General features: G+C 34.9%; 1 protein-coding gene across 2 annotated transcripts in view; it reads left to right on the plus strand.

Moving 5' to 3' along the window:
* Nucleotides 1-14,781, plus strand: part of LOC131690732 (roundabout homolog 2-like) — an 834,482-nt gene that overhangs the window by 678,869 nt on the left and 140,832 nt on the right. For both annotated transcript variants that reach the window (XM_058976690.1, XM_058976691.1), the window contains exon 5: nt 14,350-14,619. In XM_058976690.1, coding sequence (XP_058832673.1) covers nt 14,350-14,619 — 270 coding nt within the window. The remainder of the gene's footprint in view (nt 1-14,349; nt 14,620-14,781) is intronic.

The raw sequence follows: 14,781 nt of genomic DNA on the forward strand, positions 1-14,781 counted from the left end.
CTTGAATGTGATGTCTAGTATTTATACTAAGTGTACAGAGTGCACAGACCTAATACAGTAATTCAAATTGGGTACAATTCAAAAACCTGTCATTTAAATTTAAAATAAAGTTGCCAATATCGAGCATTGCATCTGAGTTTTGTTAAATTGGACAATCACTTCCGATGATGCGTTCACTTTTGGAGAGTTTTAGTACTCAGTCGTCCATTAAACTTCTTCTACTATTTTTTAAATAATTCATAAGTGAACTCGGTTCAATGCTTTAGCCAATCGAAACAGTGTTTCTGTTATCCAGTTATATCTATTTCCAACAATAAAAATAATAATTTTGGAAGATTTTCGACTGTTGGTAGAGTTTGAGGTTATATGTCGGCTTTCAGTCTGCAAAAAATGTCAAACACGGTTTATGTACTTTGGTTCAGTCAGATTCAGATGTAACGTTATCTAAGAATTGCCATGCAGCATATGTACCACAGCGCATCACAACGTCATGACTTTGACTTCAATCGAGTAGAAGTATTAGATAGCACATGGAAGAAACACAACTTAGCAATTCTAGAGACATGCCACATTGTAAACACACCACACACAGTCAATAAACGCACTGACACTGACAATTTGAGCAATACGTAGGCAGGAATTTTACACACAGTCAAAAACCTTAAGATACAGAGAGAAGAGAGAGCCACCAACCTAGAGCGAACCCGACCAGGAGAAAATAACTGGACAATAACCCGAGCATGCTATTTTTTGGTATTCATACCAAAACTTGGTATTAATTGATTATTATACCTCATTGAGGTATTAAGCAGGTATTGAAGAAACATTTTTCTATACCTGCGTAATACCTCAATGAGGTATAATACTTTGTTTTAGTATTATTTATGTATTGTAGTGATTTTTACAAATACCAAATCAATATCTTATTGAATACCTCTATAGAGTGAATTTTGTTACTGGAAGGTTGAAAAATGTTTTATTATTATTCAGGTATTATAATAACTCGTTTCATAATCAAATAATTATTTGTAGAACATGTCTGTGTTATTTTTTTTTTTGGTATTTTACCTCTTATGTAGAGCTCATTAATACCATATTGTGGTAAGCAGACCTTGGTATTGATACCTAAATTTAGTATTCCGCAGTTATTTTCTTCTGCTCGGGAAGCGATCACTGACATATTTCAGTACCGCTGCAAGCACAATATAAAGCTCAGTACTTAACAGCAAACAAAAAACAGATTTCGTGATCGGACCGTTTTCGTATAAACTAAAACCCGCTAAAAACGGTATAAATTGGCAAATACGCAACAGCCCAGTATGACGATAATACCTGTAAACAAAGGTGTGCTTGACGATAACGCGGTAACAAACTTAGTAAGTGTTTAAGCAAATAAGTGTATCTTGTATCGTAAATGTGACTAAGTGTTCATTGTTTGTAGATTCCTTGAAAAAGGCGCAATATATGTCGCCGAAACGTCGGATACAAAGTACATAAACCGTGTTTGACATTTTCTCTAGACTGAAAGCCGATATATAACCTTAAAAATAATAAAATGAGTTTTACTGGTTGTCCAACAGATCTCGTGCCATATTGTGATTCCAACAGATCTCACGCTAGCACGTAGATACCTGTTTACGAAGCAGGGAAATATTTTTTCTTCACCAACTGCGTATAGGGGGTCGTTCATATCTATCTCACTATTGAACACTTCCGTGTCATAATCGTGGTTGCTGCTTTTATGTTCGGAAACATGCTTGCTTGTTGCCTTTATGACTGTGAATTTCCTCAATGATTGAGCTGGCTGTAGATTTTGAGATATTGACGCAGCTTTTGCCGTTGTCAATATTACCTGAACATGTGGCAATTGTTTGTGTTCAGCGATAAATAAATCGTAATGTGACGTTTTTTTCACAGAGCTGAAACGTACTAGTTTGCCTTTGATATGTGAAAAGAATACTATGTGTAATTGTACTATCGCATTATGTTCTGTACTGCATTTCTCCCATATGTGATATGTACCTGCAAGTAAGCGGTATCCGATCTTGGAACCGAACATTGGTTCTCTCACCGTCCATTTATATGAAGATCTTAATTACGGCATTGTCACACACAACCATTAAAATTTAATGGCTTTAAATCATTCAAAATCAATGATTTCGCCTGATCCAATTTGTTGAACGCTACGAGCGCAGAATACCTGAGGTGATAGAATTCAATGAAAGTGGCCATCGTAAATATAGCCTCCATTTTCACCTTCAGAAAATGTTCCTCATCACAAATACTCGGTCTTATGCGAATCACGACTAATCACAGTATTTGGCCGGTGAACCACTTCTTGCTACTGCGACTCACTCATCTCGACAGATTACTAGGGCATAGTATAGTAGAAGTTTCCTTTGTTCTTCAGACAAGGCACAAACCAAACGAGCTACAAGCTAAAGTCGCTGATAATAATGTTTTTGAAATTTATTTTCGAAACATTTCGGGGGGGGGGGGGGGGGGGGGGCTTTTGTCCCCCTAGCCCCCCCCCCCTCTAGTTACGTGCCTACCACCTGGGTTCGATTATCAACCCCGCTTGAGGGTTAGAGATTTTTCCAAAAGACATTTGTCTAACCCGAAAAGAGCCGAATGACCCTAAGGTTATCCCTCTATAATCAAAATAGATGGAACAATTTCTTTTTCTATATATTATGTTGTGAAAACAAAGAGAAAATCTTCACATTTTATTTTGCTGCATACTTCTCATATCCAAAGTATAATATATTTGAAGAAAGACCAAATCTTAGCGCCTTATTGAACGGAGTAGCTATCTATACTCACATACAGCATGTCCGTAAATTCGCCATGAGAAGGTACTATCGTAAAACAGAACGAACGGCTTTGAAATTCCGAACAATAAAGACAAAGTTTAAAGCAAAATTAAGAACGTCTACTTTGTGTTCCCTGCAGGCACAGAAGGGAAATCGGCTGTTCGATGGAACTAATAGTCTCCAGTAACTAAGTTGATAACATAAATATATCCATGAACTTGCACATTAAGCACTAAAGTGCATTCGTGGCAGCCAGTCTCAAACGAGGTTCGTTTTTCTTTAATGAACACCGACCAATCGACCGACCGACCGTCCGGGAGAACTATGGGTAATGCGAATTGCAGGTAGCAGCACATCCTGCAGCAACGGGCAGAAGCATGCAAATGTTCCCGATAGGCTGCCGATTGGGCTGGAGAAGGGGTGAAAGGGAACCCGAATGTTATTAATTATACCCAACACATTCATCCCCATTCCGGATGCCATAGTCAGACAGCCGCCGCCTCGCGCCTGTTCCTGGGCCAGAGTAGGTAAATGAATAGAACTGCATCCATGCATCCTCCTCGGTGCGCTCTGGCAGGGAATCGGAAGAATTTTGCCAAGAGAGAGCAAAAGCAAGAGCATGACTTGGTCTAGTGAATCTCGGGCTCAATATATTTACAACATGATTGCATGCAAAACCCGCCGGTTTCGGGAGTCGGGTACTAGATACAAGAGGAAATGCCGGACGCGGTGAGCAAGTTCACTTAGTTGCTAATGGGATTTAATTTAACATGAAGGCGAGTTATTTCAGTTGCTGTTTAGCACAAAGTGTACATTCGTCGACCGTGACTCAGTCTGCTGAGAAGGTGGTGGGCGGGATCGGGATGCAGTGAGTTAACCGGGAGCGAATTCTCGGGCGAACGAACTGTACCGGTATGGGCAAAGGTAAAAGACATATGAGTTATTTTGAAATTATTCAATAAATTAAGATATCGTTGGGAGATGTTTTAGCTAAATTAGAAAATAGAAAGCACTGCTTCAGAAACTGGCTGGTCTGGTGGTAAAGGTGTTTATAAAGATAATAATATGTGATGCATGTCATAATGTATGGCAATAGTAATTAAGCGTAGGCTAAATTGCGTTCAAAATCGATTTGGCAATCGCTCCAAACAGGTGTCGAATTCGTTCGTATTTATTACCTCTGAATATCTGAATATCCTAAATCATTGCAGCACGTAAACATCATAAATCCAGCAATGAGCAGCTCAAGTTCCTCAGGCAACGCGACCAATGCGGCAAGATCGAACGAGTACAGTCCAGCCCCTTATTTGCCACCTTCTGCCAGCCAGTTACGGACGAACCGACACGGATGAACTGACAGCCGCGCGTACCGAATTCGTTTTCTGATGGGTGGATGCGAGTACCCTAGGGGCGTCCACGCACAGTCCGTCAAACTATTAAAAACCGGTGCAAACAGACGCATAAATCGCACGTAAATCAAGCCGGGTTCCATCCTACCGATACCCCCGAACCTCGTAAGGATCGTTGTTCTCGATAAGCGGCAGTGATCGTGATGTTCGAATTGTAAGCGATTCTGCCAATGGCCACTGGGTAGAAGTCAGGCCGAGTTAAACGTGCAATATTCCGGTAACGCGTGTTAAATGCTGATACGATCTGATGATCTGTGGTTTGCATTTTTTTAAGTGGTTTACCGCTCTGGGGCAACTCACTCGGTAGTTCGTTTGTGTCGCTGAACCGTCGATCGCAAGCTCCTATACTATTAACGTCATTAGTGAAACTGAAAATAGCGTTCGAATCGTAGGAAAAATCATGCATAACATTTCGAATGCCTCGGGATGTACGAGACAATAACAAACAAAGAAATCGAATTGCCGCACAAGTTTTTGCACTTCAATAGTACAAAAGCTCACAAAAGTCACGAACTGCAATTTCCTTTCAGCCAGAAGCGAACGACTACGCTAATCAACTGAAACTAAATTAGGGGTGAGCAACGCCCGCCAGCATAATTCCGATGCTTCCGCAGTTCTTTGACACAGCTGCGCACTGATACATATTTATCGCATTTATCGCTTCGAAAAAGTCGCAGACAAACGGAAAACAATAAACCAATCAAGAGTCGTCTTGAGTTGATGTTTGTCACAACACAATTCCGGGATCACGTCCCGTGCGATGGCGATGACAAAATGCAACCCCGTAGCAGCATCCTTCTGGGGGATGTCAATTGATTATCGCTGATTTCCTGATTTGGTTTTATTGCACACTACTCACTCTCTGTCTCTTTCTAGCAACGTGACGTCTTCAATTCCCGAGTCTCCGGAATGCGGTACTGAATTTTTATTTCTATTTATCTTGGTGTGCACCCTCGGAAGCAACATGAAAAAGTGGAAAAGGGAAGCTTGTAGCAACTGAGTTAGTTTTCCGAAGTTGTGGGGATGACCTCCTCATACCGTCTAGATAAGAAACGGTAGAAGGCAAAAAAACGTTCAAATCCGAAGGGAAGATCATAAATCAAGTCTTGTTCTTTGTTTCGGTGATTGCACCCGACGTTATTCTCACCAGGGTACTGACAAAGCGGGGCACAAAACTGCTGTACGTGGGCGTATAAGGCTCAAAGAAAGTTGCTGACGTGAACAGAACGGAACAGATTATTACGTGTCAGCGTGTCGTGTGTGCTTTCTGAAACGGGAGGGGGTTTGGGTGGTTTGTGGAAAAAATCTTCTAGAACTCTGCGGCTCTGTTTTTGGTGAAGAAATCGTGAATAATTCACGATCTTAACATTCACGGTTGAATTTTGAATATAAATATCGACATATCTAATTTGAGTTTGACCGGTATAAACTTTCATGACAAGTTTTCATGACAGAGTTACAGACCCTTTGTCATATAGAACATATAGAAAAGTGTCGCAATCATTGAAATTGAAGCTTCGACGTTTTATCCGAGGCCCGGATCTCATGTATGGTATATGATGTGATACTGCCGCATATTTTAGTAAAACAACCATTTAATTTCAATTGTGTACCCATACAGTAAGACTCTGTATGAGGAGTCAAAAAGGAACGTATGGCGGCAGAGCACTCCACTTACTCGAGCGTAATAATTTCACTTATACTGCCCATTGAAGCATAGAGTACGATTCACACATTAAGCTTCCGTCACCGGTACGGAACGTCAACGGAATGTCAAGATTAGTTGCATACAGTTAAATGGAGGCATTCACACACAACATCAACGGCACGGAACGTTTTGACGTAGAAACGGTGACGTTCCGTTGACGTTGACGAAAGCTGATGTATCGTCTAAATCATATTTAAGAGGGAACGCTCTTCCAGCAAACCATGTTTTGTTATTTTGCTTGACATATTACAAACAATCGTAGTAATCTTATTTGTCTATTGTGAATCAGTGGGGATACAGAGTACAATCCAACAGAAAACTAGTTTTTAACAAAAATTTAACATTTAACTTAACAAATGCTTTAATGGGCAGTATACGATCCATAGGAATTTATGAGAATCACCTTCCTATGATTAGATTTCATGAATCAGTCGCGATGAAAACCATTGAAGCGAAGAAGAGCCAACCCCCCCCCCCCCCTGGCCGCGTAATGTTAGCAACAGAATGTCGGCATTTCCACTGTCCCAATCCAAATCGCTTCAAATGTGTGCCTCAAGGCTTTATCACTCTTCCCAGACGCTTTCATGTTATCAATCGTAAATACAGTATGATACAAAAATGTTGAATAAGATTGCTATGTAAATTAGTGTCGCGAAATTATCAATACGGTATGATATCTATAGAATTTAAAATATCTACTCTGGATGGTCAAAAGTAATTATTTGGTAAGTTTAACGTTTTAGCAGAGGGGAGCCTTTGAAAACATTTCAATTCAAGAAAAGCTGCTGCTCTTGACGGTGACGTATCAAATATTAATCTACCTAGCAGCAAGATCTGAAATCTTTCTCGCGATTTTTCAAATAATCGATTCTTTAAAATCTCGAATCTTCAAAAAGTCGATTTTTAAATAATCAATTCTTCAAAAAATCGACTCAAATAAGCGGTTCTTCAAATGTTCTGTATTTGGTTCTTCAAAATAACACTGGTGGAAAAATTTGCGTTTCTTCAAAAACTGCATTCCTCAATCAATCCACTCTTCAAATAATGATTCATCCAAATGTTGATGCTTCAAATAATAAATAATAAAAATATTTTTCAAATAATCGACTTGAAAAATAAACGACTCTTTAGAATACCAATTGCTCAAATAATCGATTCTTGAAATAAACAATTCTTCCGATAATCAGTTCGCCAAATTCTCAATTCCTCAAAAAATCGATCTTCAAAAAATCGGTTCTTCAAAAACTCCTTTTTCTTCAAATAATTGATTATTAAAAATATCGATTCTTCAGTATACTCAACCTACAAGTAATCGATTCATCTAAATACCAATTGCTCAGATAATCGATTTTTTAAATAATCGATTCTCCAAAAAATCAGTTCTCCAAATAATTGATTCTTTAAGTAGTCGATTCTGTAATTCTTTAAACAATTAATTATTAAAATAATTAACGTTTCTTGATATAATCTATTCTTCAAAATATCGATCCTTGATGTAATCGATTCTTCAAAATATCGATTCTTGATATAATTGATTCTACAAAAAGTCTATTCTACAAAAACTTGATCCTACAAATAATCGGTTTTTCAAAATACCGATTTTCAAATAAAACGATTTAAAAAATCGATTCTTCAAATAACTAATCATAAAATATCGATTCTTCAAAAGACCGATACTTTTTCAAACTCTTCGAGAAATCGGTTCTTCAAATAATCGATTCTTCAACAAATCGATTCTCCAAATCATCGATTTATCAAATAATCGATGCTTCAGAATACCAACTGTTCTAATAATCCATTCTCCAAATAATTGTTTCTCCAAATAATCGAATTCTTACAAATTCGATTCTTAAAAAAATGCAACTCACTTTAAATAATCGAATTTTTAAAATATCGATTCTTTAAATAATTATTTCTTTAAATAATTAATTCTTCAAAAAATCAATTTTTCACAATTTCTATTCTTCAACTTGATTCTTCATATAACTGATTCTGCAAAATATTGATTCTTCAGAAAATCGATTTGTCGGAAAATGGATCCTTCAAGTAATCGATTCTTTAAATAACCGATCTTCAAAACTTCGATTCTTCAAAAGTTTGATTATTTTAATATTCGATTCTTTGAAACATTTATTTTCCAAAAAATCTATTCTTTAAAAAAATCGATTCTTCAAATCGCGATACTTTAAACAATCGATTCTTGAAATAATCGATCTAAAAAAGTAGAATCTTCCAAAAATTAGTTCCTCGAAAAATCAAGTAACAAAAGATTCTTAAGAGTTCTTAAAAAATGATTTTTTGAGCAATCATTTTTTTTAAGTAATCGATTCATCAGAAAAATAATTCTTCAAAATATCGATTATTCAAATAATGATTCCTTTAGTAATCGATCCTTTCAGAAACCAATTTTTCAAAATATAATCAATTCTCCAAATAATCGAATCTTTAAATAATCGATTCCTTACATATCCGATCCTGCAACAGATCGACACACTTCAAATAATCGATTTTACAAAATATCAATTCATTAAATAATCGATTTTTCAATATATCAATCCTTTAAATGATTGATTCTTCAAATAATCGATTCTTCAAAAACTTGATTCTTCAAAAACTTGATTCTTCAAAAATTGGTTTTTTTAAGCATCGATTTTTCCAAAAATAGATTCTTCGAATGATCAATTATTTAAACAATCGATCTTCAAAAATTAGAATCGTCAAAAGCTTGATTATTTAAATATTCGATTCTTCAAATAATTGATTGTTCAAATAATCGATTCTTTAAATGTCGATACCTTCAAAACTCGAATCTACAAACAATCGATCAAAAAAAATAGAAGCTTCAAAAAATTGATTCTTCGAAAAATCGATTATAAAGACATCAATTCTTCAAAAAACGAATCCTTGTATGATCGATTTTTAAATAATCGATTCATCATAAAATCAATTCTTCGAAATGTTTATTTATCTAATAATGAATTCCTTTAATAATGGAGCCTTTCAAAAATCGATTCTTCAAAATATGGATATTTCAAATAATCGATTATTCCAATGATCGATTTTTCAAGTGATCTATTCTTTAAATAACCGATTCTTCAACAATGGATTCTTAAAAAACCGATTTTTCAAATTATCGTGTCTCAAAAAATCGATTCTTCGATTAAAACTCTCAAAATTTGATTCGCCAAATAATAGATTTTTCAAACAACCGATTCTATTCTTTAAATTATCGGTTCTTAAAAAAATCATTCGCCAAAAAAAACGATTCCTTAAAAACTTGATGCTTTTCTAAAATATCGATTGTCAAAAATATTAATTTTTCAAAATATCCATACCTCAAAAATCGATTCTCCCATTAATGGATTAGTCAAATAATCTGTATTCAAATAATGGATACTTTAATCAATTCTATAAAACATCGAATTGCCGAATAATCAGTTTTTTAATTATTGATTCGTTAAAAAATCGCTTCTTCAAAAAATCGATTTTTTCAATAGTGTCTTCAGAAAATCGAGCATCAAAAATTCGATTTTCAATGTAATAATACTCAAAAATCGATATTTCAGATGATCGATTCTACAAAAAACTTATTCTGGAAATAATCAATTTATCAAATAATCAAATCAAGAAAATCAAAATGCCAATTGCTCAAATATTCGATTCTTTAAAAAACTTTGTTCAAAAATTCTTCAGAAAATCGACTATTCAAAAAAATCGATTTCTCAAAAACTTGATTCTTAAAATATTCGGTGCTTCAAAATTTATGTTCTTCACAATATTGATTCTTTGAATAACCGATTAATCAATAAATCGATTTTTCATACAAACGAACATTTAAAACAAGCATTCATTAAATGGATTTTGCAAAAACCAGATTTTCATAAAATCGCTTTTTCAAAATACTGATTCGTCAAAACTATTTTTCAAATAATCGATTCCTTGAATTATCGATTCATCAAAAAATCGATTTTTCAAACTATCGACTATTTCAATATTCAATTCTTTTAATGATCGATTCTTTTAAAGTTGGATTCTTTAAAATATCGTTTCTTCAAAAATCGATTCTTCAAACAATGCGAATGATCGAATTTTCAAAATATCAGTTGCTCAGATAATCGATTCTTTATGTAAACGATTCTTCAAATAATCGGTTCTTTAAATAATTGTTTCCGGTCTTTAAATAATGTACCGAAATAATTGTTTCTTCAAGTAGTCGATTCTTTAAACACTTGATTCTTTAAATATTCGGCTTTTCAAAATAATCGATGCTTTCAATAATCGATTCCTCAAATAAACGGTCTTAAAAAATCAGTGCTTCCAAAAATTGATTCCAATTTTAAAAAAATCGACTCCTAGAAAAATCGATTCTTGAAATAATCGATTAATCGACAAGTCAACTCTTCAAACTATCGTTTATTCGGATAATGGATTCTTTAAATAATCGATCCTGTCAAAAATTGATCGATTTTCCAAATAGTCGAATTTTCAAATAATGTCTTCATGAAGTATTCGATTCTTTAAATAATCGATGGTTCACATAATCGATTTTTCAAATATCCGATTTTTCAAAATATCGTTTTTTCATATAATCGATTTCTCATAAAATTGATCCTTAAAGACTCAAATAAACGATTCTTCATAATATTGATTCGCCAAAAAAATAGATTCTTCAAATAATCTATTGTTTAATTAATCGATTCTTCAAAAAATCGTTTTTCAAAAAATAAATTCTTCAAACGTATGATTCTTCAAAGAATCGATTTTTTAAAAACAGAATCTTGAAAATATGGATTTTTCAAATAATCGGTTCTTCATAAAATCTATTCTTCAGATGATTTTGGAAATAATCGTTTCTACAAATAATCTACCATCAAAAAATCAATTCTTAAAAAAATAATGATTCTTCAACAAAAATGATTCTTCAAAAAACCGATTCCTCGAATGATCAATACATTAAATAATCTATTCATAAAAACATCGTTTCTTTAGAATATTAATTATTAAAATAATCGATTCTTTTGATAACCTAGCATTTGAAAAATCTATTCGGAAAATAAAAGATTCTTAAAAAAATCGTTCCTCAAAAAATATGAATTATCAAAAATCGATCCTTCAAATTACCAATTGTACAAATAAGCAAATAAACTTTTCAAATAATCATTTCTTCAAATATTCGGATCTTTAAATAATTGTTTCTTTAAATAATTAATTCTTCAAAAAATAAATTTTTCGCTTGAACTATTTTTCAAAATATCAATTCTTTAAATAACCGATTTTTCAAAAAATCGATCTAGAAAAAATCTATTCTTTAAAAACTCGATTATTCATTCAAATATTCGACTCTTCAAAATATTTATTTTTCTAGTAATCGATTCTTCGAGAATCGATTTATCAACCTTCAAAATACCAATTGTTCAGAAAATCGATTTTTCAAAAAATCGGATCTTTAAATAATCGATTCTTTAAATAATCCATTCTCAAACAAGCGTTTTTTCAACGTATCGATTCTCTACAAAGTCGATTTTTCACAAATCGATCTTCAAAAAAGTCGATTCTTCAAGTATTGATTCTTCAAAAACTTGATGCTTCAAATAATCTTATGTAGATTATTTGATTTTCAAAATATCGATTCTTGAAATATTGATTCTACAATTCTCCAGCAGATAATCTTTTTTGAAATAATTGTTGTTTCAAATAATCGATTATCAAAAAATCTATCCTTCAAAAAATTGATTCTCCAAAAAATTTATTTTCAAAAAATTGGTTCTTCAAAAAATCGATTCTTTGAATAATCGATTTTTTATGAAATAGATCCATCCAAAAATCTATTCTTGAAAATATCGATTTTCCAAATAATCGCTTCTTTTAATCAATTCTTCAAAAAAATGTTTCTTAAAAATTTGTATTTCTAAAGAAATCGATTTTTCAAAAAATCTATTAAGCAACCAATCGATCCTTCAAAATACGTATTTTCATATAAATGATTGTTCAAATAATAAATTTTTCAAATTCTCAGTGCTTTAAAAAATCGGTTCTTCAAAAAACAAATTTTTCATTCGATCAATTTTTCAAAATATCGTTTTCTTAAATAATAGATTTTTCGTAGAATCGTTCTTCAAAATATTATTTCTTAAAATATCCGATTCTGCAAAATAGTGATTTTTCAAAGAATCGATTTTTCAAAAATCTGTTTCCTCATAAAATCGATTGCTCCAGAAATCGATTCTTCAAAATTTCGATTCTTCAAAATATTGATTTTTTAATGATTGATTTTTCAAATAAACGATTCTTCAAATGAAAATTTTACCTGATTTGGGAGCCACTCTAAATTTTGAAACTTTGACTGTGTTCGAAAAATTCATTTCTGTTCATCATATGCTGTGTGTTTTTGCCCATTTCACCTTGAATTCCTTTTTTAATTTTAATTATAGAAGTTTCAACCTTAGGGTCATTCGCCTCTTTTTCGGTTAGAGAAATTTCTTTTGGAAAAATCTCTAACCCTATGGGCGGGGTTGGGAATCGATCCCAGGTGAGCTGTGTACAAGGCCAACTATGCTAAGCCCGTCCCTGTTATTTTTTGTCACTGTGTGCACGATTGCCACAATAACTAATCTTTCTTTGATACGTTATAGTACACGAGAAATAGAAACGCATAAGTAAACGAAAAAAAAATGTCAAACGCGCTAACTCAAGTCTTTCGCGATAATATAAATCCGGTCGCTCACGTGAGCAGACACACATTCCAACAGCCACAATTTCGTAATTATTCAAACGCCTCGGCGGTTATGTCATCATGTTAGCACGTACCGATTTATAAATTTTGCGTCGACATACAAATAGTCGCTCTTGCGCGATAATAAATCGTACTCGTCCGGGAGCTCTCACTCAAAAACACGGAACTTTTACACACTTGACAACAAATTCATGAAGTTATATTTGAAGACTCCAGTGTGAACAGTGAGCTTACTTTCTGCTTTCATCTGAACTGTACACTCAAAATTAAACATCAGAATGACGGCCCGTGAGAACATTCAAAAGCTTACGCAAATTTGTTAACGGTTATATAAACGAAATTAAACGCCCATACGCGACATAAAATCGCCCAAACGATTAATCACGTTAACATAAAAATGCTTGTGCTCTTTGCGATAATACAAATCTGGTCACGCTGTGAACATGCAACACGATCATTCGCACACACCTACGTCCGCTATTTGGCATACATTAAAACGCTCTGGTGTCAATATATTAGCACTTGCGATATTCATAAAGCGGTTTCAAGTGCGATTATTCAAACACATTTTCCCACACGATCATGCATCGGCCAGGCCCGGAAGCCCAAATGAAATTTACACTATAAAACCAATAATTATACATATAAGTGTTATGCAGATACCAAAAAAGAAAAAAATGACAAAAAATACAAAACACGTATTTTTGCTTCATGATTCTGTTTTTGAAACCCAAAAACGTAACTGTTCCCGAAATAATTTTTACCGCTTAGAATTTCATTTGTTCACCGAAAACGTTATCATATTGCTATATCCCGGTCGCTAAAAAATAACCGGAACAGATATGATAATATTTTCGGTGAACAAACATTCAAACTCGCTTTCAATCGTAAATATTAGATGATAACTTAACGGGTTGTTTGTTGTATCTGTGATTGTTCCAATCATACCAGATAGCTCACCATTCAAGCCATCATTCATCAGACTGCAATCAATCAAGAGCAATTTTCCTCCCTGTTTTCGATTCTCCGAATCACATCTATTCTCGAAACAAGACAGTACAGTGTGCATCCATCTCTGCTCATCTCTGCACATCAGAAAGCTTAAGCACAACGACGAAGTTGGATTCCATTTGAATATCTCTTACCGTTTGTGGATGCTTGAATCGTTGAGGTCCGCCCACCCCGCGCTCAACCTCTTTCTACATCCTTTCAATCAGGCAGAAATTGATGGAGAGTTTTGGGGTCGATCGTCTCTCAAGTAGTACTCACCAGACACCATCCAGCCCGACAGACAGATAGACAGAACCTTGGAGCACCGGGATGACGGTCGGTGTGAGGTTAATCGAATCAATCACAAAAAGGAAATTCTCTTCTTTCCCGCTCTACCACTCGATATCGGCACTCTGTTGGGTACAATTCAAAATGCCATCTTCGGCAAAGAATAGGGAAATCCATTTCGAGTCAGGTTGTAACTGCCCGAACGATAGACAGATCTAGTCAGTGAAAATCGGAATCGAATTATGGTTGCATCCAATCCCTGCAGCCGGCCGCATGGGACCAAACCGTTTCCGTTCCGTTTGAGAAAATCTCATTATAGACAATCGGTATTTTGCTTGTAACCTCGCTGTAGCGGTTAGCGATGTGGTGAATAATTCTTTTTTCAATTTTTTTCCTATTCTCTTCCAGTGAAACCCTATTTTATCAACGAACCGACGGATATCACCGTGCTGGTCGGGCAGAGGGTGCAATTTCAGTGCACCGTCGGTGGAGATCCGCACCCGCAGATCCTTTGGAAGAAGGAAAATGGCCACATCCCCGTCGGACGGGCGGAGATTCTGGAGGAAGATCGCAGTCTGGTGATAAAGAATGTGGCCCAAGATGATCAGGGGATGTACATCTGCGAGGCGCACAACTCCGTCGGGCAGATCAGTGCCAAGGCTCATCTGGTTGTGAACTGTGAGTAGATACGTATTGACATTCGAACTACATAGCTGCTATTGCTTAGATTGGCTCTAAATTCCGATCACGTACCGAACCAGTCATAGTTCACCCCAAATCGATTCCGTTTCCGTGCGCTAAAGCAGCAAGCGGAAATCTTTCCAGCGCCTTGACATTTCC

The sequence above is a fragment of the Topomyia yanbarensis genome, chromosome 3 (genome assembly GCF_030247195.1).
Source record: "Topomyia yanbarensis strain Yona2022 chromosome 3, ASM3024719v1, whole genome shotgun sequence".
NCBI lineage: Eukaryota > Metazoa > Arthropoda > Insecta > Diptera > Culicidae > Topomyia > Topomyia yanbarensis.